The sequence below is a fragment of the Emys orbicularis genome (genome assembly GCF_028017835.1).
Source record: "Emys orbicularis isolate rEmyOrb1 chromosome 21 unlocalized genomic scaffold, rEmyOrb1.hap1 SUPER_21_unloc_1, whole genome shotgun sequence".
Taxonomy (NCBI): domain Eukaryota; kingdom Metazoa; phylum Chordata; order Testudines; family Emydidae; genus Emys; species Emys orbicularis.
Window position 1 is genome coordinate 133,190 of NW_027045151.1, and position 24,037 is coordinate 157,226.

General features: G+C 68.4%; 1 protein-coding gene across 1 annotated transcript; it reads right to left on the reverse strand.

Annotated features, from left to right (window-relative positions):
* Nucleotides 1-1,403: 1,403 nt before the first annotated feature.
* On the reverse strand, nt 1,404-23,340 carry MBD1 (methyl-CpG binding domain protein 1). The gene is given in 20 exon segments (XM_065423028.1): nt 1,404-1,867; nt 2,379-2,486; nt 2,716-2,796; nt 3,022-3,222; nt 4,055-4,240; nt 5,728-5,892; nt 7,453-7,533; nt 8,072-8,128; nt 9,115-9,174; nt 9,698-9,772; nt 11,462-11,515; nt 11,843-11,953; nt 11,955-11,978; nt 12,120-12,263; nt 13,149-13,189; nt 13,515-13,600; nt 13,985-14,247; nt 15,451-15,565; nt 18,474-18,607; nt 23,314-23,340. Coding segments are annotated over 19 exon segments (2,424 nt in total). The 5' UTR covers nt 18,584-18,607; nt 23,314-23,340; the 3' UTR covers nt 1,404-1,405.
* Nucleotides 23,341-24,037: the final 697 nt, after the last annotated feature.

Below are 24,037 nucleotides of genomic sequence, written 5' to 3' on the forward strand. Positions count from 1 at the left end.
CACCCCCAATAAACACCAAGAGCAACGTGTCTGTTTGGCAGGCAGGGGCACCACAGCCGGGGAAAGGGGCATTTGAATCATCAGGTGGGGGCTGAGAGCCAGGACTCCTGGGTTCTCTCCCCAGCTCTGGGAGGGGAGTGGGGTCTAGTGGTTAGAGTTAGCCAGGGGGAGGGGAAGAGGAGAGAGTCTGGGAGCCAGGATGCCTGGGTTCTCTCCCCAGCTATCGCTGACTTCCTGCCTGAGCATGGGCCAGTCCCATCCACCCACCTGCCTCAGTTTCCCCATGGGGCTTGCACTCCTCTTACCACGCCCCTTACCCACCCTGCAGCCAGGCCGAGCTGTGCTCAGGTTTAGGACCCCTCTGATGGGTGCCAGGCAGGATGCCAGGGAAGATGTCTCCCCCCCCCCCCCCCCCCATCCAGGGGTAACGGTTTCCTGGCCCCAGGGGGCACCGTCCCTCCCCAGGGAAGCAGAGGCAGGACCCGGCCCTCATCTACTCATTAAAACTTTTAATACATAAAAAAAATAGAGACAAGTTTCTGGGGGGGGGGGGTGAATTTTTTTTTCGCATTTTTTTTTCTCTTTCTGTGCACGGGGGCGGGGGGGGGGGGAGAACAGAACTTACCCTGACAGGGGGTGGGGGCGGGGATCTGTGCTTCACACCCTGCCCCCCCCAGCCACGGGGGGGAGACGTCCCCCACCAAGGACACAGCTATGGCTTCGGCAGAAACTCCCTGAAATTAGCACTAGCCTCTTACTGCCGTGGGGGGGGGAGGGGGGGGGGGCGGAGAAGTGGGCAGCACGGGGTCAGCTCTGCCTCCCCCCCGAGCAACCCGTGTCCTCTAACCACCCTCCCTGCCCCGGGAGCTGTCCCCTCCCCCCTGCAGCAGAAAAATCGCCACCAAGGAAGAATTCAAGTTTTAAAACAGGAGCCTAAACTGGGGGGGGGGGGAAGAAAGGGGGAGCGACCCCCCCCCATGCTGGAGATGAAGCTATCGCTTGGGGGAGAGAAACTGGCATGGGTCTGCCCCCCCACAAAGGGTGGGGGAGGTGGGAGACCCAGGCCAATGGGTGGGGTGGGGGGGTTAAAGCAAGTTAAGATGGCGTCTGAAATCCCTGCCCCCCAAGTCACTGCAAAGGGGGCAGGGGGGCTCAGGAGGAAGGAGCCCTGCCTGGGGGGGATCCACGGGGACAGAACTCCTCATTGGCTAGAGCCGCTCATGTGACCACAGGGGGGAGTGTCCCTTCAGCCCTCCCCCGGCCCGGAAGGGGGACAAACAAGCAACGAAAACAAACTGGTGCTGCCCCCCCCCCGGCCGCTCCCGCCTTCCCCCCCCCCGCACCCGGCAGGGTCCAGCCAATTCCAGTGTCAAAAATAGAAGCTCTGGGGGCGCGGGAGGGGGCACTAGGGGCCGGCGCTGCCCGAGGGCCAGGGGTTGAGGCGGCACTGCGGGCAGCAGCCCGAGTAGACCAGCACGTCGCAGGCCTGGGAGCGCTGCCCGGCATGCCAGCCGGCCGGCCAGCCAGGGCAGAGCCGATAGGCCTCCAGGTCGCAGATCAGCTCCACCACCTCGTCCACGGTGGTGAGGCGGGCGGGGTGGCTGGCGTAGACCTCGTGCTCGGGGGGCACGGGCAGCTGGCGCACCACCACCTGGAAGAAGAGGCCCGGGCGGATGTGGATGACGGTGGCGGCCATGGTGGAGCGGGCCGAGCGCTGGACCAGCCGCAGGTCGGGCCCCCCCAGGGGCGGCTGTACCTCCCAGTGGGCCGGCAACGGGATCTCCTGCAGCTCGGCCAGGAACTCCCGCAGCACCGGGTCCAGGGGCGCCCGGCCCGCCAGCGCCCCCAGGCTGTAGATCTCCATGATCTGCGGGCATGGGGGGGACGGGGAGGTCAGGGGGGGACGGGGAGGTGCCACCCCGGTCGCCCCCAGCGCCAAACTGCCCCTGCCCCCCCAGCACCAGGCCCCCAGCACTGCCCCCATACACCCCCTCAACACCGCCCCCTAGCACCAGACTCCCCCGGCACTGCCCCATACACCCCCCAGCACCAGACCCTCAGCCCACCAGAACTGCCCCCTCCCCCCATACTGCCCCTGCCTCATCCCCACCCTCATCCTCACCCTCATACACCCCTCAACCCTGCCCCTAGCACCAGATGCCCCCAGAACTGCCCCCTTCCCCCCCATACTGCCCCTGCCCCCCCAGCACCAGCCTCCCAGAACTACCCCCATGCACCCATTACACCCATCCTCCCAACACAGGCCCCTGCCCCCCAGAGCACCAGCCCCCTGCTCTCTCATAGCCCTCACGGAACAGCCTTCCCCCAGCACCCTGCCCCCCCCAAATCGCGTGCCTGCACCGAGCCCCCCCACTCACCACCGGGGTGCGCTCCTCCTCCTCCTCGTCCTTGTCAGCTGGGTCCAGAACCACCACTTCCCTGGCCAGCCCCCGGCCCTCCATCCGCAGGGGCACCCCAGCCGGCACCTGCAAGGGAGAGGGGTGAGCGCTGGGGGCGCCCCGAAGCCTGCCTGGGGCAGCTCCCGGGGAACCTGGGCTGGGAGGCAGGACTCCTGGGTTCTCTCCCTGGCCCTGGGAGGGGAGTGGGGTCTAGTGGCTAGAGGAGGTGGGAGGGGGGGCTAGGAGCCCGGACTCCTGGGTTCTCTCCCCAACGCTGGGAGGGCAGAGGGCTCTCGGGAGCTGGTGGGGTTCTTACCGGTGCAAGGTCCCATCCAGGCTCCACCTTCTCCTGCTTCACCAGGGGTGGGGCGGCGCGGAGCAGGGTGGGGGCCGGCTCCTGCAGGGGGGAGAGAGACCGGGGACAGGACTGAGCCCGCAGAGCCAAGGCAGCCAGTAGGGGGCGCTGCGGGGACACAGGCGCAGGGGCCGGCCCTCACCCCAGCACGGGGCACGGAGCCAGGACCCCTGGGTCACCCCAAGGGGGAGGACTGGTCCCAAGCCGGGCACCACTGGAGGGGGGCACCCAGGGGGAATGGGGGACGCCCCGGCTGCCCCCTCTCACCTCCAGGTGGGCAGGGGGCGGGGGTGTGGCTGGCTCCTCCTTCACGTGCTGCAGCAGGAGGGGGAAGCTCTGGGGGGCGTCGCGGAGCAGGACGAAGTCCCTGCCCGGCGGATCCTTCAGCAGCACCAGCTGCCCGGGCGCCTCGGCGACCCCCTTCTCCGCCAGGAACCGCAGCTCCCCGCCCGGCGGGCGCTCCTTCTCCTGTGGGGCAGAGCACAGCGTCAGGGGGCAGCACAGAGTCCCCCCACAGACAGCCACCCCCCGACGCCACCGCCGAGCAGGGAGAACCCAGGAGTCCTGGCTCCCAGCCTCCTCCCGTTCTCACCACTTGACCCCACTCCCCTCCCAGAGCCAGGGAGAGAACCTCCGAGTCCTGGCTCCCAGCCCCGCCCCTGTGCTCTAACCACCAGACCCCACTCCCCTCCCAGAGCCTAGGAGAGAACCCAGGAGTCCTGGTTCCCAGCCCCCCCGCTCTAACCACTAGACCCCACTCTCCTTCCAGAGCCAGGAGAGAACCCAGGAGTCCTGGTTCCCAGCCCCCCCTGCTCTAACCACTAGCCCTCACTCCCCTTCAAGAGTGAGCCAAATCCAGGCAACCTATGGGGAGAAGCGAAATTAACACTCATTCCCCGGCCCAGCAGTGCAGCCGACGTCCCGGATTGTCCCCCCCACGCACACGCTGTCACCACCCCAAGTCACTGATGGGGAGAAGCACACAGAGGGGGAAGGTCTTGACCAAAGAGTCACAGGGCAAGCCAGGGAGAGAACCCAGGAGTCCTGTCTCCCAGCCCCCCCGCTCTAACCACCAGCCCCCACTCCCCTCCCAGAGCCGGGAGAGAACCCAGGCGTCCTGGGCTCCCCTCCCCCCAGGCTGAGCGGTAACCGGGCCGGAAGGACGAGCGGGAAAGGCGGAGCGGAGGAAGAAAGAGAGAAGCGCGAGTGTCTTTGCCCCGGGCCGAGCGCCTGGGCCTGGGGGGGCGGGCAGGGCAGGGGGGCGGGCCGCCAGGGGGGCGGGGCAGGGGGAGGTAGTTACCTGCGGCGGGGCACTGCCCCGAGCCCAGCGCTGCTGGCCGCTCCCCTTGACCCGCCGCCCCACCTGCTTGATCCGGGCCGGCTGGCGGCTGCGGCCGATCCTGCGCCTCCAGGCCTTCCGGGGGGCCAGCGCCCCCGCCCCCTCCTCCGCCTGCCCGCGGCTCCACACCGCCGGCAGCAGCCGCTTCTGGGGAAGGGAAAGAGAGGGAGAGACAGAGCCAGAGCCGGGCAGGCGGCGAGCGGGAGAGAGAGAGAGAGAGAGAGAAAGAGAGAGAGCGAGAGACAGGGAGAGCGAGAGTCGGCCCGGTCCTGCCCATCCCCACGGCCTCTGGGCGCCTGCACTCCAGCCCCTCCCCAGCCAGCGACAAGGGCCCCACAGCCCGGCCTGCACATGCACATGGCCCCCCCAGATGGGAGTCACTGAGTTCGGGGGGCCCTTCCGCCTGCCCCAGAGAGCGGGGTGCAGGGCAGGGGAGTTCGGCTGCACAGGGAGGGTGCAGGAGGTGCGCAGACACCTGGTCATGATGTTTGCATCAAGGGTCCAGATTTACAGAAAGGCAGAGAAAAAGAACCCAGGAGTCCTGGCTCTCAACCCCCCCCCCCCTTGCTCTAACCACTAGACCACACTACCCTCCCCGAGCCGGGGAGAGAACCCAGGAGTCCTGGCTCCCAGCCCCCCCTGCTCTAACCACTAGCCCCCACTCCCCTCCCAGAGCCAGGGAGAGAACCCAGGAGTCCTGGCTCCCGCCCCCCGCGCTCTAACCACTAGACCCCACTCCCCTCCCCAAGCCGAGCAGAGAACCCAGGCGTCCGGTTTCACAAGCCCCTTGTGAACAGTGCCTCTGACTCTGTGCCAGGCCCAAACGGCCCCGAGAACTGCAGGTGAAGAGCGCGGCCCACCGGCTGCTAAGACCTGCGCCCAACTCCCATTGACATCCCCAGGAGCTCGGCGCCTAAACCCACGGCAGCTCTGGGCCCCAAGCATCCTCCCGGGAGGCGAACAAACCCGGCAGGGACAAAACCACGCTCTGCCGGGCCCAGATCCCGCTCCGCGCGGACGGCGCAGCTGCGGAACTCCACGCCACAGGACGAGCAGGGCAAGAGGGCTGGACGCGGGCCGGGAGGGAAGACGCTCCCCTGATGTGGGGCACAGAGCCCGGGCGAGCGGGCGGTAGGAGGGGTGTGCCCCACACAAAGGGCTCCGTCTCCCCTCCCCGGGGCATTGGGCCTGCTCCAACAGCCACAGTCGGACAGGAGCCCCAGAGCCGTGGAGCATTTTGGGAGCCCACCAGAGCTACGGACCCCGCCCCACCTGAGCCGAGCCGGAGTCACTCCAGCCGGGGCAAGCGCCCACCCCGCCCGAGCCCAGGCAGAGCCACGCCAGCCGGAGCCACGCCAGCCGGGGCAAGCGCCCGCCCCACCCAAGCCCAGCCGGAGCCACGCCAGCCAGGGCAAGCGCCCGCCCCGCCCAAGCCCAGCCAGAGCCACGCCAGCCGGAGCCACGCCAGTCAGGGCAAGCGCCCGCCCCGCCCAAGCCCAGCCGGAGCCACGCCAGCCGGAGCCACGCCAGCCGGAGCGAGCGCCCTCAAGTCCCTTCCAGCTCAGCGCTCGGCACCGTGCCCCTGCCCTCCCAGAGCAGCCGGACCCCGCGAGCCGGGCGGGCAGGGCACCAACCATTGCGAAGCGCAGGCACTGTCTCCAGCGGCACTTCTGGCGCTTGAGGTTCTCGCCGCCGAACTTGGGCTTGTCCCGGCAGAAGTCGCAGCGGCCGCAGTCGGCTTTCAGCAGACAGGCCTCGCACTCCCCGCACTTGCGGTTCCGCCGGCTCTTGGAGCAGAGCTGCCGGGCGGGGAGAGAGGCGCTGGGTCAGAGCGCGGGGGGGGGGGGGAGGGTGAGACGGCCGCACACGGGCCCCCTCCCCGCCCTTGGCGCCGGGAAATCGCCGGCCTGCCAAAGGGGGCGTACGGCGTGGGTTGGGGAGCACTGAGGGAGCCCTGGGCACGCAGAGCGAGAGCCGATCGGCCCCAGTCAGGGGGACCCAGCCCCCTGGACTCAAAGCGAGGGCCGAGCGACCCCAGCTGGGGGGCCCGGCCCCCCAGACTCAGTGTGACCTCATGGGTCTAACTTCTGCCTTCGGGTATCTAGCGCCTCCCGCCCACCCAAGGCACAAGTTGGAGATGAATCATCTCTTGCTTCCAACTCCGCTCCCCAAATCCAGGCCTGACCCGTCACGGGCTGGGGCGCCGGCCCCCGGCACGCTGCGGGTACGTGCTGACTCAGCGAGTCAGCCCCTCACTTCCCTTTTGTTCAGCTCCCGGCCTCTCCCCCTCTGGCCCCTCCCTGATCGAACCACTTCCTCCTTGAACTGCGGGCACCGGAACAGGATCGCAGCCCCATGGCCGGATCAAGGGACAGTCCCCTCTCCGCTCCTATCCGAGATTGGCTCCCGGGGCCCGGCGGGAGCTCCCGGTCACCTGACTGTCCCCCTTACAGAGTCCCGCGCAGATCTAGGGGTCCGCGCCGAGGGTTTCAAGAAGAGCTCGGACGAGCCCCTGACACGGAGAACCTAGGTTCATTTGGTCCCGTCTCAGCACCGGGGCTGGACCCGCCAATGTCCCTTCCAGCCCCAGTGCTCGAGGCAGCCTGGGACGTGGGGACAGACTCGCCCAGTTCTCCCAGCAGGCCCCAGAGGCCCAAGGGAACCGGAGTCGGGGCCGTGGCAGCGGGGGCGCCGTGCCCGGCGTCAGAGAAACGCGTGAAGATCCAGCCCAGCAGGCCTGTGTCCCCGGGCAGCAGGGCACCAGGGCCGGGCGAGACAGCAGGGCGGCGCTCTGCGGCCCACGGCCAAGCCCCACGGCGAGGGAGGGGCACAGCGGGCGGGCGACACACAGGCGAGTCCATGGAACAGAGCAGGGCGCTGGGGGGGGAGCACCAGGGGAGACTGTCAGCCACAGAACCACCAGCCAGGCTTTTCCTAGCCAGGGATGGAACCCAGGAGTCCTGGCTCCCAACCACTAGACCCCACTGACCTCCCAGAGCTGGGGAGAGAACCCAGGAGTCCTGGCTCCCAGCCCCCCAGCTCTAACCACTAGACCCCACTGCCCTCCCGGAGACATGGAGAGAACCCAGGAGTCCTGGCTGCCAGCCCCCCAGCTCTAACCACTAGACCCCACTGCCCTCCCGGAGACATGGAGAGAACCCAGGAGTCCTGGCTGCCAGCCCCCCAGCTCTAACCACTAGACCCCACTGCCCTCCCGGAGACATGGAGAGAACCCAGGAGTCCTGGCTCCCAGCCCCCCCGTGCAGTCACCCCGCTAGGTCTCTCAGCAGGCTCTGGCCTGGCCGTGCGGCAGCGCCCCCTGCTGGACCCCACCCCACGCCGCAGGGAGGGTCACTCACCACGCTGCTACGGGCCCTGGCACTCGGGTGTTTCGGTGGCCGCCCCGGCTTCTTCTTCTCCTTCACTTTACCCAGCTGTTTCTGGGGGCGGCGGAGAGAGGAGAGGGGTTACCCCCGGCCCCAGAGCCGACACAGCCCTGCCCCGCTCCAATCCCTCCTCCGCCCTACTGCCCCGCCCCCTGCCCCGCGGCCCCGCCCAGCCGACCCCAGCGACGTAGGCTGGGTGAACCCAGATTTACAGCTTCAGGGAGCGACTGACACCGGCTTTCAGGAGCCGGGGGGCTCGGGGCCAGCCATCGACTCTACAGTTCTGTGCGGTAGGCCCAGCTCCCCTGGCTCCCAGCCCCACTGCTCTAACCACTAGACCCCACTCCCCTCCCAGAGCCGGGGAGAGAACCCAGGAGTCCTGGCTCCCAGCCCCACTGCTCTAACCACTAGACCCCACTCCCCTCCCAGAGCCGGGGAGAGAACCCAGGAGTCCTGGCTCCCAGCCCCCCCTGCTCTAACCCCTCAACCGCACTCCGCTCGTGGTCTCAGCCCCAGGCCTTTGCACCACCCCAGCCTATGGGGCTCCCCCTGCACCGGGCAGGTCTGAGCTGGTTCTGGCCCTCTCACTCACCCTGCGCCGGGAGCCTGAGAGGCCGCCGGGGTCTCGCTCCAGCGACGGCTTCCATTTCTGGGGGGGAGTGAAGGGAAGACAAGGTGAGGGGGGAGGGTCACCCGGACGCCGGGGTCCCTTCTGCAGAACACATGCAGGGCCTGGCGGGAGAGGAGGGGAACAGCGGCCCGGACGTCTGGGTCCCTCCACTTCCAGAGTCCGGACACGTGGGTCCCTCCTCCTCCTAAGTCCGGGCTGGGGGGACCGCCCGGACGTCTAGGTCCCTCCACTTCCAGAGTCCAGACACCTGGATCCCTCCTCCTCCGGAGTCCGGGCTGGGGGGACCGCCCGGACACCTGGGTCCCTCCTCTTCCCCCAGAATTCAGGACGGGGAGGGTGACCCGGACACCTGGGTCCATCACCCCACCTGAGCTGGGTGGGTACCAGAGGGCGGGGCTGGATCGCCGCCCCCCGGCTTGTTGCCCATCCGGCCCCACTGGCTGCCAGGCGTCCCCCGTGTCACCACCACGGCCCGGCGAAGGCCCCCTTGGCCGGATGAGAGGGCACGCACACCTGCCCCACGGCAGAGGGGCCAACCGGCAGCTCCCGGAGCCACAGAGCTCGCCCAGCCCCTGGCCCTGCCCAGCCCCATAGTGCCAGGAAGGGGGACAAGGCTGGACACTGAATGTCGGGTTCCCGTCCCCCCCTTTCCCTCCCCCGATGCAATGCAGAGTGCCCCCAGCGCGCCAGACACAGCCTGAGTCACCCCTACTGCCAAGGGAAAGGGACCAGCCAGAGACCTCACAGCGAGGAGAGAACCCAGGAGTCCTGGCTGCCTGCCCCTCCCCTCTAACCACTAGACCCCACTCCCCTCCCAGAGCCGGGGAGAGAACCCAGGAGTCCTGGCTCCATGAGAGCTTGCTTCCTCCATCTCTAGGGTTAACACTGCGTGGGAGATGTTGGGGGGCTGGAAGCCAGGACTCCTGGGTTCTCTCCCCGCCTCTGGGGGGAGGGGCTGGGAACAAGGACGCCGGGGGGCTGGGGGAGGCTGGGACCGCACTCACTGTGGCTGCTGCGGCCGCGGTTAATCTCTTACGGCGCCGAGGTTTAGGGGCCAGGCCGTCCTGGCGGAGACAGAGAAGGAAGAGAAGAGATGCTCGCAGGACACGGCAGCGCAGACAGGCTGGCAGGACAGAGCCAGAGCAGAACCCACCCACAGACGCCACGGGCCCCCCGCCCCATGGGGACCCCCCGGCAGAGGCAACCCACCCCACCCCTCTCCCCTGCTCTAACCACTAGACCCTTCTCCGCTCCCAGAGGCCGGGAGAGAACCCGAGTCCTGGCTCCCAGCCCCCTGCTCTAACCACCAGACCCCACTCTCCTCCCAGAGCCAGGGAGAGAACCCAGGAGTCCTGGCTCCCAGCCCCCCTGCTCTAACCACTAGACCCCACTCCCCTCCCAGAGCTGGAGAGAGAACCCAGGAGTCCTGGCTCCCAGCCTCCTGCTCTAACCACTAGACAGCACTCCCCTCTCAGAGCCGGGAGAGAACCCAGGAGTCCTGGCTCCCAGGCCCCCCTCCCCTTTTCTAACCCCGCCGGGGGTGGCGCGGTATCCCAAAAGTGCTCCCCGCTGCTCACACCCACTCACAGCGCTGGGCCCGGCCGCTGGCAGCCTCCTGCGGCGCCTCCCTGGGGCGAGCTGGGGCTTGGCGGGGGGCCCGTCCTGAGGGCAGGGAAGCGACAAGGAAAGAAAGAACGAAGAAGGGACAGGAAGGAGTGAGAGAGAGACGCAGAGTGAGCCGGGCCACAGCCAGGAGAGAACCCAGGAGTCCGGGCTCCCAGCCTCCCCCCCGCTCTCACCACTGGACTGGGGCAGTGAGCTCACCGGGGGTCGGGGATCCCCATGCAGAAGGGGGGGCAGGGTTCGAGCCCCTCATCGCAGCTTCAGGCAGGGCCAAGGGGCGGTTTCGGGTGGGCCCGTCCTGCCGCCAGCCGGGCAGAGAGAGGGCGAGCGGCTGTTAGTTGCCAGGGGGCGGCGTGGCCAGGCCGGACCCCACAGCCAGGCCACAGCTGTACCCGCTCCCGGCTGCCCACTGGGGGGGCACAGAGGGGCAAGAGCCACAGGGCAGCAGTGCCAGGGAGGCGCACACGCCTGCCCCCCCAGTACACCCATGCCGGGGAGCCACAGGCGCCCGCCCCCGCCGGGGAGCCAAACATGCCCGCCCCCGTCCCCACTACACCCACAATGGGGAACCACACACGCCCCCCCCACACACACACACCCACGCCGGGGAGCCACATGCGACCGCCCCCCCACCCGGGGAGGGAGCCGAACATGCCCGCCCCCTTCCCCACTTTACCCACACCAGGGAGCCGCACACACACCCCCCCCCACGGCAGGGAGCCACATGCGACCCCCCCCCCCACCGGGGAGCCGCACACGCCCGCCCCCCCCCACACCCACGCAGGGAGCCGCACGCGCCCGGCCCCCCACACACACACTCACTGGGGAGCCACATCTCTGTCACACACACGGGCCACCTGCAGGGCATGCTGAGAAACCATGCCCCCCACAGGCCGCAGGGCATGCCGGGAAACCATGCCCCCCCCCCCCCCAGGCCGCAGGGCATGCTGGGAAACCATGCCCCCCACCCCACCACGCAGGCCGCAGGGCATGCTGGGAATCCCCCTACCCCTGCCACAGGCCGCAGGGCGTGCCGGGAAACCATGCCCCCCACCCCCCCACACAGGCCGCAGGGCATGCTGGGAAACCATGCCCCCCACCCCACCACGCAGGCCACAGGGCTTGCTGGGAATCCCCCTACCCCCGCCATAGGCCGCAGGGCGTGCCGGGAAACCATGCCTCCCACCTCCCCCCACAGGCCGCAGGCCATGCTGGGAAACCATGCCCCCCACCCCACCATGCAGGCCACAGGGCTTGCTGGGAATCCCCCTACCCCCGCCATAGGCCGCAGGGCGTGCCGGGAAACCATGCCTCCCACCTCCCCCCACAGGCCGCAGGGCATGCTGGGAAACCATGCCCCCCACCCCACCATGCAGGCCACAGGGCTTGCTGGGAATCCCCCTACCCCCGCCATAGGCCGCAGGGCGTGCCGGGAAACCATGCCTCCCACCTCCCCCCACAGGCCGCAGGGCATGCTGGGAATCCCCCTCCCCACCAGGCAGGCCGCAGGGCATGCTGGGAATCCCCCTCCCCACCAGGCAGGCTGCAGGGCATGCTGGGAATCCCCCCCCCACACACACACACACAGGTGGCAGGGCATGCTGGGAATCCCCACCACCACCACGCTGGGAATCCGCCCCCCACCACCACCACCACCACCACGCAGGCCGCAGGGCGTGCTGGGAAGCTGTGCCGAGTGGGGCTCCAAATAGCAGGGCGGGTACTTACTACGGTCAGTTTCCGGGGGCCGTACCCTGCCTTCTTCGCCACCACCGATTTCTGCTGCACACCAGAAGACAGTTAGTGCCAGCTGCGGTGCTAGGGGGCGCCGGGCTCCGAGGAGCGGGCTGGGGGGCTGGGCAGGGGGCGCTGTGGTGCGGGGGCCGGGTAGGGGGCACCGTGCTGCGGGGGGCGCTCTCTCCCTCACTGCGGCACTCCTTCAAAGGGGCAGCGGAGCCTTCCCAAAAGTGGGGGGGCCAGGGCCCCACCCCGACCCTCCTCTTCCCCCAAGCCCCTGGGGTGGGGGGGCTGAGAGCAGCCCCCAGCCAGTGTCCCAGCCCCACATGGGTGGAGGGCTCTGCGGCTCCCCACAGCCGACCCCCCCCCTACCTTCTTCTTGAGGCAGCGGCGTTTCAGGCATTTCCACTGCCGCTTCAGGCCGGGCTTCAGCCTCCGCAGGCAGATGTAGCAGATGCCGCAGTCCTCGGTGGCCTGGCAGCCCCTGGCACACGCCGCAGCCAAAGCCCTGCGCAGGCAGAGGGGAGAGGCCGGGAGTGAGGGGCGCCCAGGGCTGGGGCTAGCAGGGGCTGCGGGGCGGGAGTGAGGGGCACCAGAGGGGGGAGCGGCGGGGAGGGGAGGGGAGGGGGGGCGGGGCGCCGGCCGGTACCTTCTTGACGATTTTCAGGCAGCGGCGCAGGAGGCATTTCCTGCCGATCCGGAGCTCGGGGTTCTTGGCCCGCACAGCGCACACGGTGCAGATGCCGCAGTCCTCGGGGATCTGGCAGGCCTGGCAGGCCCCGCAACCCACCCGCTGCAAGAGGGGCAGGGCCTTCAGCCGGCGCAGCCACGGCCCCTCGCCCGCCCCCCACAAGGAGGGGACCAGGGAAACAGACCCAGCCCCCTGGAGGCCCGACTCCCAGCCCCACCTGCTCTAGCCACTGGACCCCACTCCCCTCCCAGAGCCAAGGAGTGAACCCAGGAGTCCTGGCTCCCAGCCCTCCCCTGCTCCAACCACCAGACCCCACTCCCCTCCCAGAACAGGAGAGAACCCAGGAGTCCTGGCTCCCAGCCCTCCCCTGCTCTAGCCACTGGACCCCACTCCCCTCCCAGAGCCAGGGAGTGAACCCAGGTGTCCTGGCTCCCAGCCCCCCCCCCCGCTCCAACCACCAGACCCCACTCCCCTCCCAGAGCCGGGGAGTGAACCCAGGAGTCCTGGCTCCCAGGCCCCCCGGCTCCAACCACCAGACCCCACTCCCCTCCCAGAGCCAGGGAGTGAACCCAGGAGTCCTGGCTCCCAGCCCCCCCCTGCTCTAACCACTAGCCCCCACTCCCCTCCCAGAGCCAGGGAGAGAACCCAGGAGTCCTGGCTCCCAGCCCCCCCCCCCTAACCACTAGACCCCACTCCCCTCCCAGAGCCAGGGAGAGAACCCAGGAGTCCTGGCTCCCAGCCCCCCCTGCTCTATCCACTAGACCCGACTCCCCTCCCAGAGCCAGGGAGAGAACCCAGGAGTCCTGGCTCCCAGCCCCCCCTGCTCTATCCACTAGACCCGACTCCCCTCCCAGAGCCAGGGAGAGAACCCAGAAGTCCTGGCTCCCAGCCCCCCCTGCTCTATCCACTAGACCCGACTCCCCTCCCAGAGCCAGGGAGAGAACCCAGGAGTCCTGGCCCTCACCCCAGCCCCAGGCCTGGCCTTACCTTGAAGAACCGCTGCTCCCTGTTGAAGTCTCTTCTCTGGGCTGAAAGAAACAAGCCAGCGTTGGCACCAGTGGCTGACGCTCAACACAACAGGTAGCGGCACCAGGGCAGGTGGGGCCAAGATAGGTCAGTCTCCCGGAGATGCAGCCACCTCTGGGGTGGGGTAACTGGGGCACAGAGACACACGGGGACAGCTCGCCCGGCACTGAGATGCAGCCGCCTCTGGGGCGGAGTCCAGACAGGACACCTGGGTTCACAGCCCGGCTCCTTCTAGGAGGGGCTAGGGAGCTGGGCAAAGCAGCAGGACCCCCCCCCCCCCCCCAAGCAGAACGGGGTCTAGCCATCGGCCCCACCCTGCTCACCCACCTCGGCAGTCCGGGCACAGCCAGCGGCAGCGTCTCTGGCTGGGCAGCATCACCCCAGGGAAGTAGTTCTGGCAGCTGGCGCAGCATCTGGAAGGCAGAGGTGGGCTGCTGAGGTCCCACGTCTGGGGCCCCCCAGGTTGGTGATGAGCTCACAGCCACCCACAGGGGGGCAGGGACCCCGCTAGGCCTGGACGGAGGGACAAGGGCCTGCCAGGCAGTTCCTGTGCCGGGGAGGGATCGTGGCGCGGGAGACGGACCAGGGACACTGGGACGTCTCCGTGGACGAATAGAACCCAGGAGTCCTGGCTCACAGCCCCAGCCCGCTCCAAACACTAGACCCCACTGCCTTCCCAGAGCCGGGGACAGAACCCAGGCGTCCGGCTGGGCTCTCTGCACCTCCCCATAGCGTTTGCATTGTTACCCGGAGGGCTCAGGGGACGGGGCACCCCAGGAGGGCTGGGGGAAACTCACGCCACTACGGCATCCTGCGCCGATTCCTGGGCTTCCAGCAGGGCCGCCGGGCGCTTCCGGGGGCGTCGCTCCGGGAGGGGCGGAGGCCACTGCTCCGGGGGCGGCTGCTCCGGGGGCTCCGGCTTCACGGGTTGCTGTTTGGGGGGCGGCTGCTCAGGGGAGTTTGGGGGGTCTGGCTCCGACAGCGAGAGGCGCCTCTTCTGGGCCTTCTTCACCTGCACGGGGCGCAAGGCGAGCGGGGCTGGAGGTGGGGTCCCAGCCCCCTACAACATGGGGTGGGGAGGTCAGCCAGGCCCTCCCCAACAAGCCCCGTGTGATGCCCCCCTCCACCTGCCATTCCTGACCCAATCATGCATTATGTGCTGGACCCCTCCCCTCCCAGAGCCAGGGAGAGAACCCAGGAGCCCTGGCTCCCAGCCCCCCCACTCTAACCCACAACACCCCCTCCCCTCCCAGAGCCAGGGAGAGAACCCAGGAGTCCTGGCTCCCAGCCCCCGGGAAGCGCTTTCACTAGCAGGAATGGCGGCCGCGCCAGCATGGACACCAACGTTCCCAGCAGGCTGTGAGCGTGGCCTCTGCCCGGCTGGCCGGGGGAGCGGCTGGCCCAAGGGCGGCCGCTTGCACAATCAGCAGCTTGCGACACGTGAGCCAACCGCACCAGCGTGAAAGGCCCGGTTACCGTGGCCGCTTTGGAGGGAGTTTTGGCGCACGGAGCCAACCGCGCGGCCGGAGCCTATCGACTGGGACATGTGGGTGTCACTCATGGCTCATGGGACCCTAATTACGGCTCCCCGGAACACACCGCTGGGGGGAGACGTCATGAACCCTGGCCACAGGCGGGACGGAAAATGGGTCTAAAAGAGGCGTTACCGGACTCCACCAAACACATGGGGACTGGTGGGGTGAGGTTTGTGCCGCACCCGCCCCCTGGCTTGGCTTTCGTGGGCTCCAGGCGCCAGGGACTGCGAGACTAGTGTGCGGGGCGGGTTTGGGTGCCACCGCAGCCCCGCTCAGGGTTTCCAATCAATCCTTCGCCTCCATTTCTGGGTCTGAGAGTTGCCGCCCGCACGAATTCCCCGGAGCCGCCTGCGTCCAGGGCCTGAGTCTCACCCAGACGGAGCGAAGACGACCGGAGTTTCTGCCAGAGCCCCGGGCACGGCGAAAATCACCAACCAGAGTCGGCTGGGAGCCGCGGCGAGAACGGCCGCCCTCAGCACCGGCTAAGCACGAGGGACGGTTATTCACCAGCTCAGCGCATTCCCAAGTGGCAGGAACACACAGGCCCTCGGAAGAGGACGCGGGAGCAACAGGATCATGGATGGGGAGGTCGTGTTCCAACTAGGAACCGCTTGTTTTGGGCATCGCTTTATAAAGGGGAGGGGGCGCCCAGGCGAGTTTTCGGCACCATGCCCGTGGTCAGGCCTGCCACGGGGATTCTGACACACACACACACCCCCCCCCGGTACCTTGGGGGGCGGGTCGCGGAGCACGCCGTTCTTGAAGTCGAAGTTGGTCAGGTCCTGCGAGGGCCCCAGGAACCTGGTGAGCTCGATCTTGCTGCGGAATTTCTCACCGTTGGGGCTGCAGGAGGGGAGGCAGAGCCAGAGCCAGCGTCAGAGAGCACCCCAGCCTGGCCTGGGGGGCTGGGAATACCCCCCCACACACACACACCCCGCCCAGGGAAGTGATGCACCTGCCTGGAGCCATAGGGAGCTGGGAGAACAGGAAGGCCACGTTTTTCCATGCAGCGCCTGTGGAACTTACAGCCACAAGGTAACAATCCACAGGGACACTGGCAGGGATTAAATAACAGAACCCGAGACCCAATCTCAACTCTGCTTTAGAGCAGGCGCCAATCGCTACAGGGCAGGAGGGAGACGCCGCCCCCTACGGGAAGGGCAGGGCTCAGACAGGAGACCGGGAATTCTCTTTTCATGGGAAACAGGCAGGAGGTTAAAGGGGGTTTGGCGGTGGGGCACGGGGGACTCATGGCTACTGAATCCCACTCCCCCATCACAGCGGAAGAGCAGGCCAGGGTGTGGGTCCGAGGGAGCTACAAAAACCCACTCAGAGGATCGCCCCCTGGATAGTCGTCCCCTGCAGGGATCTGGGGGGGCCAGACTCCCGAGGAGACGCCCATGAACGGGGGGGGCGTTAAGAGGGAAGCGCTGGCCAACGGAAGGAAACAGAGGCCGGCAAGCGGTTACAGCTGCCCCACGTGGGGCAAAACGTGCCCCCTACGCTGCTAATTCGGCCTCCGAGACCAGGGCCGGCTCCAGGCACCAGCCCAGCAAGCAGGTGCTTGGGGCGGCCAAGGGAGAGGGGCGGCACGTCCGGCTCTTCGGCAGCAGGTCCCTCACTCCCTCTTGGAGCGAAGGACCAGCCGCCGAATTGCCGCTGAAGCGGCGGCGCTGCACACCGCGATCGCGGCTTTTTTTTTTTTTTTTTGCTGCTTGGGGCGGCAAAAACCCTGGAGCCGGCCCTGTCTGAGACCCGGCTAAGATGTCAGCTGGTTGCTCCCACACTCATGGGAGTCCGTCGGGAACCGTCTCCTTCGAGCCTGCACTGCTCCTCAGGCCGATGACGGGCCTTCGTCTCGCTAACTCGTCTCCCTCCCGACACATTGAGCGCGAGCAACCAGACCCCCCCCTCTCCACCCGCTTGCGTTTCCCCTGGGAGCTGGACACACGAGTCAAGAGGCCTGAATATTTCCCCATTGCGCCTGATCCGGCCTAGGCTCACCCGTGCCCCCGACCGCTCCACCCAGCCCTGTCGCCTTCGCCGTCACTCCCAGCTGAGCCGCGCCGGCTCAGAGCAGAAAATCTCGTTCCTCTCCCCGCCGGCGGCACGGCCTTGCACTTTGGACTAGTCAATTTATAACCCGGATTGGCCACGCCTCAGCTCTCGGCAGAGCCGGGATGATTTCGCCTCTGGGCTGGCAGGGAGCGGGAAGCGGCTCCAGCGGGGATTTCCCAGAGGCGCCGTGCGGCTGCAGAGCCGGCCCAAGCCGCAGGGAAACCGGCCCGGCAAGGGCCCCGGCTGGCCTGCCCTGGAAGGCTCCAGCCAGCTAAGCGCCTCGCGGATGCCAGGGGCGGGAGGCGGAGAGACGCCAGGCAGCGCGCTGGGACGGGGACGGCACGGAGCGGAGGGGTTATGGGCTGTTTAGATTAGACACGCTGTGGGGATACAGGGAGCCCCCCCAGTTTCTAGACACGACTGCGACCTGGCTACTAATGCAACCCATGAGCAGCCCCAGAGGGGCGGGGAGAGAAGACTCACTCGACCGGGGAGCAGCCAGGGGGCTACGCCGAGGCTCCGGTGGCTGGAGGCAGAACCGCAGGCCGAGCGAGACGCCTCAAGCGCCAGCGGGGGAGGGGAAAGAGGGGGGACGGTTTCATTTCATAACATGCGGGTTTATAACTGAAAAAGCACACGCGCCAGCAACGGACTCGGGGGCTGGGAGGAAAGACACACACCCTGATCCACATGCAGGCAACAGGGGGAAGAACTAAGGAGAGAACCCAGGAGTCCTGGCTCCCAGCCCCCCCGCTCTAACCACCAGACCCCACTCGCCTCCCAGAGCCGGGGAGAGAACCCAGGAGTCCTGGCTCCCAGCCCCCCCTGCTCTAACCACCAGCCCCCACTCCCCTCCCAGAGCCGGGGAGAGAACCCAGGAGTCCTGGCTCCCAGCCCCCCCTGCTCTAACCACCAGCCCCCACTCCCCTCCCAGAGCCAGGGAGAGAACCCAGGAGTCCTGGCTCCCAGCCCCTCTGCTCTAACCACCAGCCCCCACTCCCCTCCCAGAGCCAGGGAGAGAACCCAGGAGTCCTGGCTCTCAGCCCCCCCCTGCTCTAACCACCAGCCCCCACTCCCCTCCCAGAGCCTGGGAGAGAACCCAGGAGTCCTGGCTCCCAGCCCCCCCTGCTCTAACCACCAGCCCCCACTCCCCTCCCAGAGCGGGGAGAGAACCCAGGAGTCCTGGCCCCCAGCAGAAGCCTCCCTTTATAACCCAGTTGGCTTTGGAGTAGGTAAATAGACTCCATCCAGCAGAGCCGGTTTCCTGCGGGGGCGGGCGGAGGAGAGTTATCTCCAGCTGCAGACAGACGCACCCTGTCTTAGGAGGGGGCTGCATGGCTGGAGCAGGCAGCTCCTCTCCCACGGAGCACTAGGGCAGGCCGGGGTCAGGGCCAGCGCCAGCGCTCGTGCGTGACGAGGCTGGGACCGACTGGAGGCCCCTGAATCCCAGATGCCAGGCCGGGGGGGTGGAGCGGGAGGGCTGCAGGGGCAGCGCCTGAACCCCAGAGGAGCCCAGAGTTCTGGCTCTGACCCGCTGAGGCCAAGGCCCTCCCGTGCCTCAGTTTCCCCTCCCGTGCCGTGTCCACACAGGCTGTCACTGTGGCTCTGCAGAACACGATTCTCGCCCCGCCCCTCTGCCGTGGGGGCTGCCCAGCCCCGCCCCCTGCCCCCAAGGGAGAAGCAGTATCCGTACCCCTGATAGTAGGTGTCCGTCCGTCCACAGGTGGCCCCGGATCGGCGGTAGGCCTCGCGGCGCTTCCATCCGGGCCCCAGGGTGGGGCAGTCCACCCAGCCCTCCGACATGGTGCTGAGCTGGGGGAGCGGCTACTGTGGGGACAGAGACGGGGGAGTCAGCACGGCTGGATGGGGGGGCGGGTTCCCCCCCGGGGCTTGTGCCCCCCACCCCTCCGCCCAGGGCTCAGGCGGACAACGCTCTGCGTCCACGAACAGCGTCAACATTCAGGCCAAGCCTGTTTACCAGCACTAGCACCCTGCTCCGAGGGCTTGGCCTAGCTCTGACCACTAGCCCCCACTCCCCTCCCAGAGCCGGGGGGAGAACCCAGGCATCCAGGCTCCCAGCCCCCCCTGCTCTAACCACCAGCCCCCACTCCCCTCCCAGAGCTGGGGAAGGAACCCAGGAGTCCTGGCTCCCACCCCCCCCCCTTCTCTAACCACTAGCCCCCACTCCCCTCCCAGAGCCGGGGAGAGAACCCAGGAGTCCTGGCTCCCAGCCCCCTCTCCCCCTGTTCTAATCACCAGCCCCCACTCCCCTCCCAGAGCCAGGGAGAGAACCCAGGAGTCCTGGCTCCCAGCCCCCTCTCCCCCTGTTCTAATCACCAGCCCCCACTCCCCTCCCAGAGCCAGGGAGAGAACCCAGGAGTCCTGGCTCCCAGCCCCCTCTCCCCCTGTTCTAATCACCAGACCCCACTCCCACAGTTTGAATAGAGTCTAGGAGTCCATCTACTGGACACTTCATTCCCGTGACCTTCCTCTGAAAGGGTTTTCATCACAGAATAAAGGTTGACAGTAACGAGGCTCCAGCTTAAGAAATCACGTCACCCTGAACAACTGGACACGCATACAACAGGACCAACCGTAGGCAGTGATCACTCGCCCAGCACTGAAATGCAGCCACCTCTGGGGCGGGGCACCTGGGGAACAGCCACACGTAACACCACATGGGGATGACTCTCCCAGCACTGAGATGCAGCCACCTCTTGGGCGGAGCAGCCAGGAACAGCCGCACATAACACCTCGCCAGGCGCCCGAGTCGTGAGCAAAGCACTAGGGCTATCAGGAGGGCTCTGGCTTTCGGCTCAGGGCGCTGACTCGCAGCCCAGACTGAAGGCACGTCCGTCCACCACCCCCTCCTATCCGGGCGCAGGGAGCGGCCAGCAGCCAGCACCCACGGGGAGCATGACTCACTCTGCTCAGGCTTTGATCCTGGATCCTTCCGCAGGCCCCGGGGCCCAGCATGCCTCGCTCCTCGGCGGAGGGGCGATCGGCGTCTCCCACCGGGCCCCGGGACCCCGCCAGGGCTCTCGGGAGAGGCGGAGGAGATAAGGCCCAATACAGCAGCTCAGCTTTCAGGCCCGCAAGGTCAGTGGGAAGCCCGGCCCCGCGCTCCTGCTCCAACGCCTGGCCACATTCCAGCGTGAGCAGTTACAGCCCGTCTCTGGCACGCCCAACGCTGCCCCATCAGATAAGGGAGCAGTCTCCGAAGTCAGCACGCAGCGGCACGACGGTTCCCAGCCGTCCCACACCCCAGAGGTGGCCGCATTGCAGCGCCGCGAGAGCCGGCGTTATGCAGCGTTACGTGTGGCTGTTCCCCAGCTGCCCTTCCCCAGAAGCGGCTGCATCTCAGCGCCGGTCAAGCCCTCCCCAATGCGGCCATACGTGCAGCTGTTCCCCAACTGTCCCACGCTCCAGACCTGGCCACCTCTCAGCACCACGCAAGCCACCCACACACAGCATCACTGCGCGGCTCTTCCCCAGCTGCCCCTCCCCAGAGGTGGCTGCATCGCAGCACCTGGCGATCCAGCACCGCGCGGGTCACTGTGCGGCTGTTCCCCAGCTGCGTCTCTGTGCCAGGCGAGCCGTGCCCGTGGGGCTCCTGAACCGCCACCAACCGGGAAGCCAGCCAATTCTGCGTGTCCGTTTAACGCCATTTCAGACAGCGGCCCAGGCCCGGAGACATCCTGCCAGCTCACGCGTTTCAGCCCCCTTGTTTTCCCTTTCCGACAGGGGGGCCTCTTCCCCACCCTCCCCCCCCGCACCACGTGAGACCTAAACAGGCAAACTGGCAGCTCCAGCCCCAGCCGTGACAGCCTCTCCTAGCCGAGAGGAGAACGCACAGAGCGTGTCGGGCACAAAAACCAGCCCAACGTCACGAGCCGAGTTACAGCTTGAAACCACCGAGCTCCGGCCGTGGACACCTGCCAGGGGCGGGCTCTTCCGCACAGCGGGGGCCCTTCGGCAGCCCAAGGGGCTCGCGGGAACCGCGCGGGCAGGCCGAGTCGCCACACGGCGTTTCACGGCCCAGGAATCAGAGCGTTAAGGAGCTAGAAGCAAGATTATTTTGCGCTCCGGGCTTCCCGGGTCTCCGTGTCCCGCCCCCGCAGCTCCGCTCAGATTGAGTCTTTCCAGGCCCCCCAAGAATGGGGAACCCCCGATTTCAGTCAGGCCATGCACAGCCCCGACGCATTGGATCCCTGGCTGGGGCCAGATGGCCTAAGCGCTGCCACAACTCAGGCCACGGTGGGCGTTTTTTGGGGCGACGGGCAACCCCCCACCAGGGAAATAAGGCCCGAGCCGTGCGGCTCTGAGCTGTCTGGGCACAGTCAGGAACGTCGGCGTCACCGCCAGCCTTGTGGGGCGGGTCTGGGGCACCCCCGAGCTCCCCTAGATTGCCGCAGGAACCCAGCGAGTCGCGACCACGTACGATGCTCGGGTGCCTGGCTGCTGCAGGGCCCCAGTTGTGCCAAGCTAACGGGGGGGCCAAGCGCCCGGTTTTTGTGGCTCTTCGGAGCTCAGTTTAGGAGCGATTCAGCTGAAATGGGGCGGAGGGGAGCCGCCATCGGGGCACAGGACGGCACCTACCGATGGTGTCGGGGGAGTTCTCCCTGCCCTAAGGCTGGGTCGCCCGGGTTGGCACTTCCTGCCCAGAGCCCCAGCCGCGGCCTTGCTCGGGACGTGTCCGACGGGCGAGCGCGGCGCGGGAGGAAGACAAACAAGGCAGCAGGTCGGGCAGCGACGCCAAGGCCTGGCTGGGGGAGGGCAGCGGGCGCCAGCCCGGAGGCGGGTTTGGAGCCCAGTGCCGCCGAGCCGGTGGCCAAACGCCATCCCCGGAGCTGGGCTGAGGCGACCCAGGCCCGCCCCAGCTCACCCTGCGTGCCAACCCACCCGCGTCCCTGACGTGGCTTCACGCCATGCCGAGCCCCCCAGACCTCTCCCCCAGCTGCCCCCATCGCCGCCCCACGGCCCCAATCCACTCCCTGTTTGGGCCCCGATCCAACAGCAGGCCTGGAGAGGGACCCCCAGCTGCCCCCCACAAACCTGGCCACTGGGCTCCAAGCCCTGCTCCCCCTCCCTGCCCAGCCCCCCAACGCATTCCCCTTCAGCCCCACTTCCTCCCTACTCCCCCACTTCGCTCCCCCAGGGCCTTTCCACTCCCCTCCATCCCCAAACTCCTCCCTTTCCAGTGCACCTCACTCCCACCCCAATGCCTCCCCCACAAGGCACAGCCTGTATCCCCAACCCTCAGCCACCCCCTCACCCTTCACATCAGCCTCCATTTCCCCAGCCCCCCACTGCCTGGTGCCCCTGCTCCCCCCTCCAAGTCCTCCCCCTCTGCAGCACCCTCCCAGCAGACAGCCCCATCACCCTATAACTCCCACCCCAGAGCCCTTCAATGCCCGCCCCCTCGACACTCCCTCTGCCCCCTACTCCCAGCACCCCCTCTGCAGACACCGCCTCCCGCTGCCCCCCACTCCCTCAGACCTCACTCCCCTCGCCCTACCCACACCCAGTGCCCCCCAACTGCTCCCCTGCTTCACACACCCCCAGCCCCTTAGCCCCACCCCCCAGAGTCTCCACCACCAGTCAACTCCCTCAACCCCTCCCCTACTAGATATCCCCTTACCAGCTCCCCGCCCCCCGGTCATCTGGGCTTCACCCCACCCCACCCCAGGGCCTCACAGAGCCAGCCCCCAAAGCCCCTCTGCCCCCCCAACCCCTCCCCCAGGCATCCCAATTTCCCAAACCTCCCCACCTTCCTTGGGCCTGGCCTCCCAGCTACGGTCTCCCCACGTCCTCAGGCCTGGGCCCCTTTCCCAGACCCCCCCCCACCCCCCCACCCTTCCACTGCAATTAACCTCCCCCTCTGCTCCTGCCCCACCAACTCCCCTCCCAACCCCCCACAGCCTCTTGGTACCCCTCCCCCAGTCATGCCCCTGCCAAAGCTCCCCCAGCCCCTCCTGCACCCCCCACACCACAGCCCCCCAACTCCCTCCTCCCCGCCACGGGCCTCCATCCCCCACCTATGGCCCCCTCCCACCACTCCCCTGGGTGCCCCCTCACCCCATAAGCCCCCCAACTCCCTCTGGGCCCCACCCCCACCACCTAGGCCCCCAACTCCCTCCTCTCCTCAGAACCCCTCCCCCCGCCATATTATAGTGCCCCAATTCCCTCTTCACCACCCCAGCCTACAACCCCCTCCCCCGGCCCCCCAACGCCCTCCTGCCCCCCAACGCCCTCCTCACCCCCTACTGCCCCCCAACTCCCTCTTCACCCCCTACCAGCCCCTCCCTCCGGCCCCCCAACGCCCTCCTCACCCCCTACCGCCCCCCAACTCCCTCCTCACCCCCTACCAGCCCCTCCTCCTGCCCCCCAACGCCCTCCTCACCCCCTACCGCCCCCCAACTCCCTCCTCACCCCCTACTAGCCCCTCCTCCTGCCCCCCAACGCCCTCCTCACCCCCTACCGCCCCCCAACTCCCTCCCCGCCCCAGGCCCCCCCGGCCGCGCCCCCCTCACCGCGGGGCGGCTCCCGGGCCCCCCCCGGGCCGGCGGCTCCATCCCGCGGGCCCCGCTCGTGGCGCAGCAGCAGCGGCCGCAGCCCGGGCGGCGCGCGGGGCTCGAACCGGAACCGGAAAACGGGCGGGGGGGCCCCGGGAACGGGCGGTCACGTGGCCACGGGGGCGGGGCCCTGTGGCGGGGGAGGGGCCTGGACTAGAGGGGCGGGGGAGGAGGGAGAAGGAGGGAATCGGCGGGTGGTGGGCGGGGGAAGGAGGGAGATGGGGGGAGGAGGGAACCGGGGGGTTGGGGGGCGGAGGGAGGTGGGGGGCAGGGGGGAGGAGGAGGAGGGAACCGGGGGGTTGGGGGGCGGGGGGAGGAGGGAGGTGGGGGGCAGGGGGGGAACCGGGGGGTGGGGGGGGCAGGGGGAGGAGGGAACCGGGAGGAGGGAACCGGGGGGTTGGGGGGCGGGGGGAGGAGGGAGGTGGGGGGCAGGGGGGAGGAGGAGGAGGGAACCGGGGGGTTGGGGGGCGGGGGGAGGAGGGAGGTGGGGGGCAGGGGGGGAACCGGGGGGTGGGGGGGCAGGGGGAGGAGGGAACCGGGAGGAGGGAACCGGGGGGTTGGGGGGCGGGGGGAGGTGGGGGGCAGGGGGGGGAACCGGGGGGTTGGGGGGGGCAGGGGGAGGAGGGAGGTGGGGGGCAGGGGGGGAACCGGGGGGAGGAGAAGGGAGGTGGAGGAGGAACGA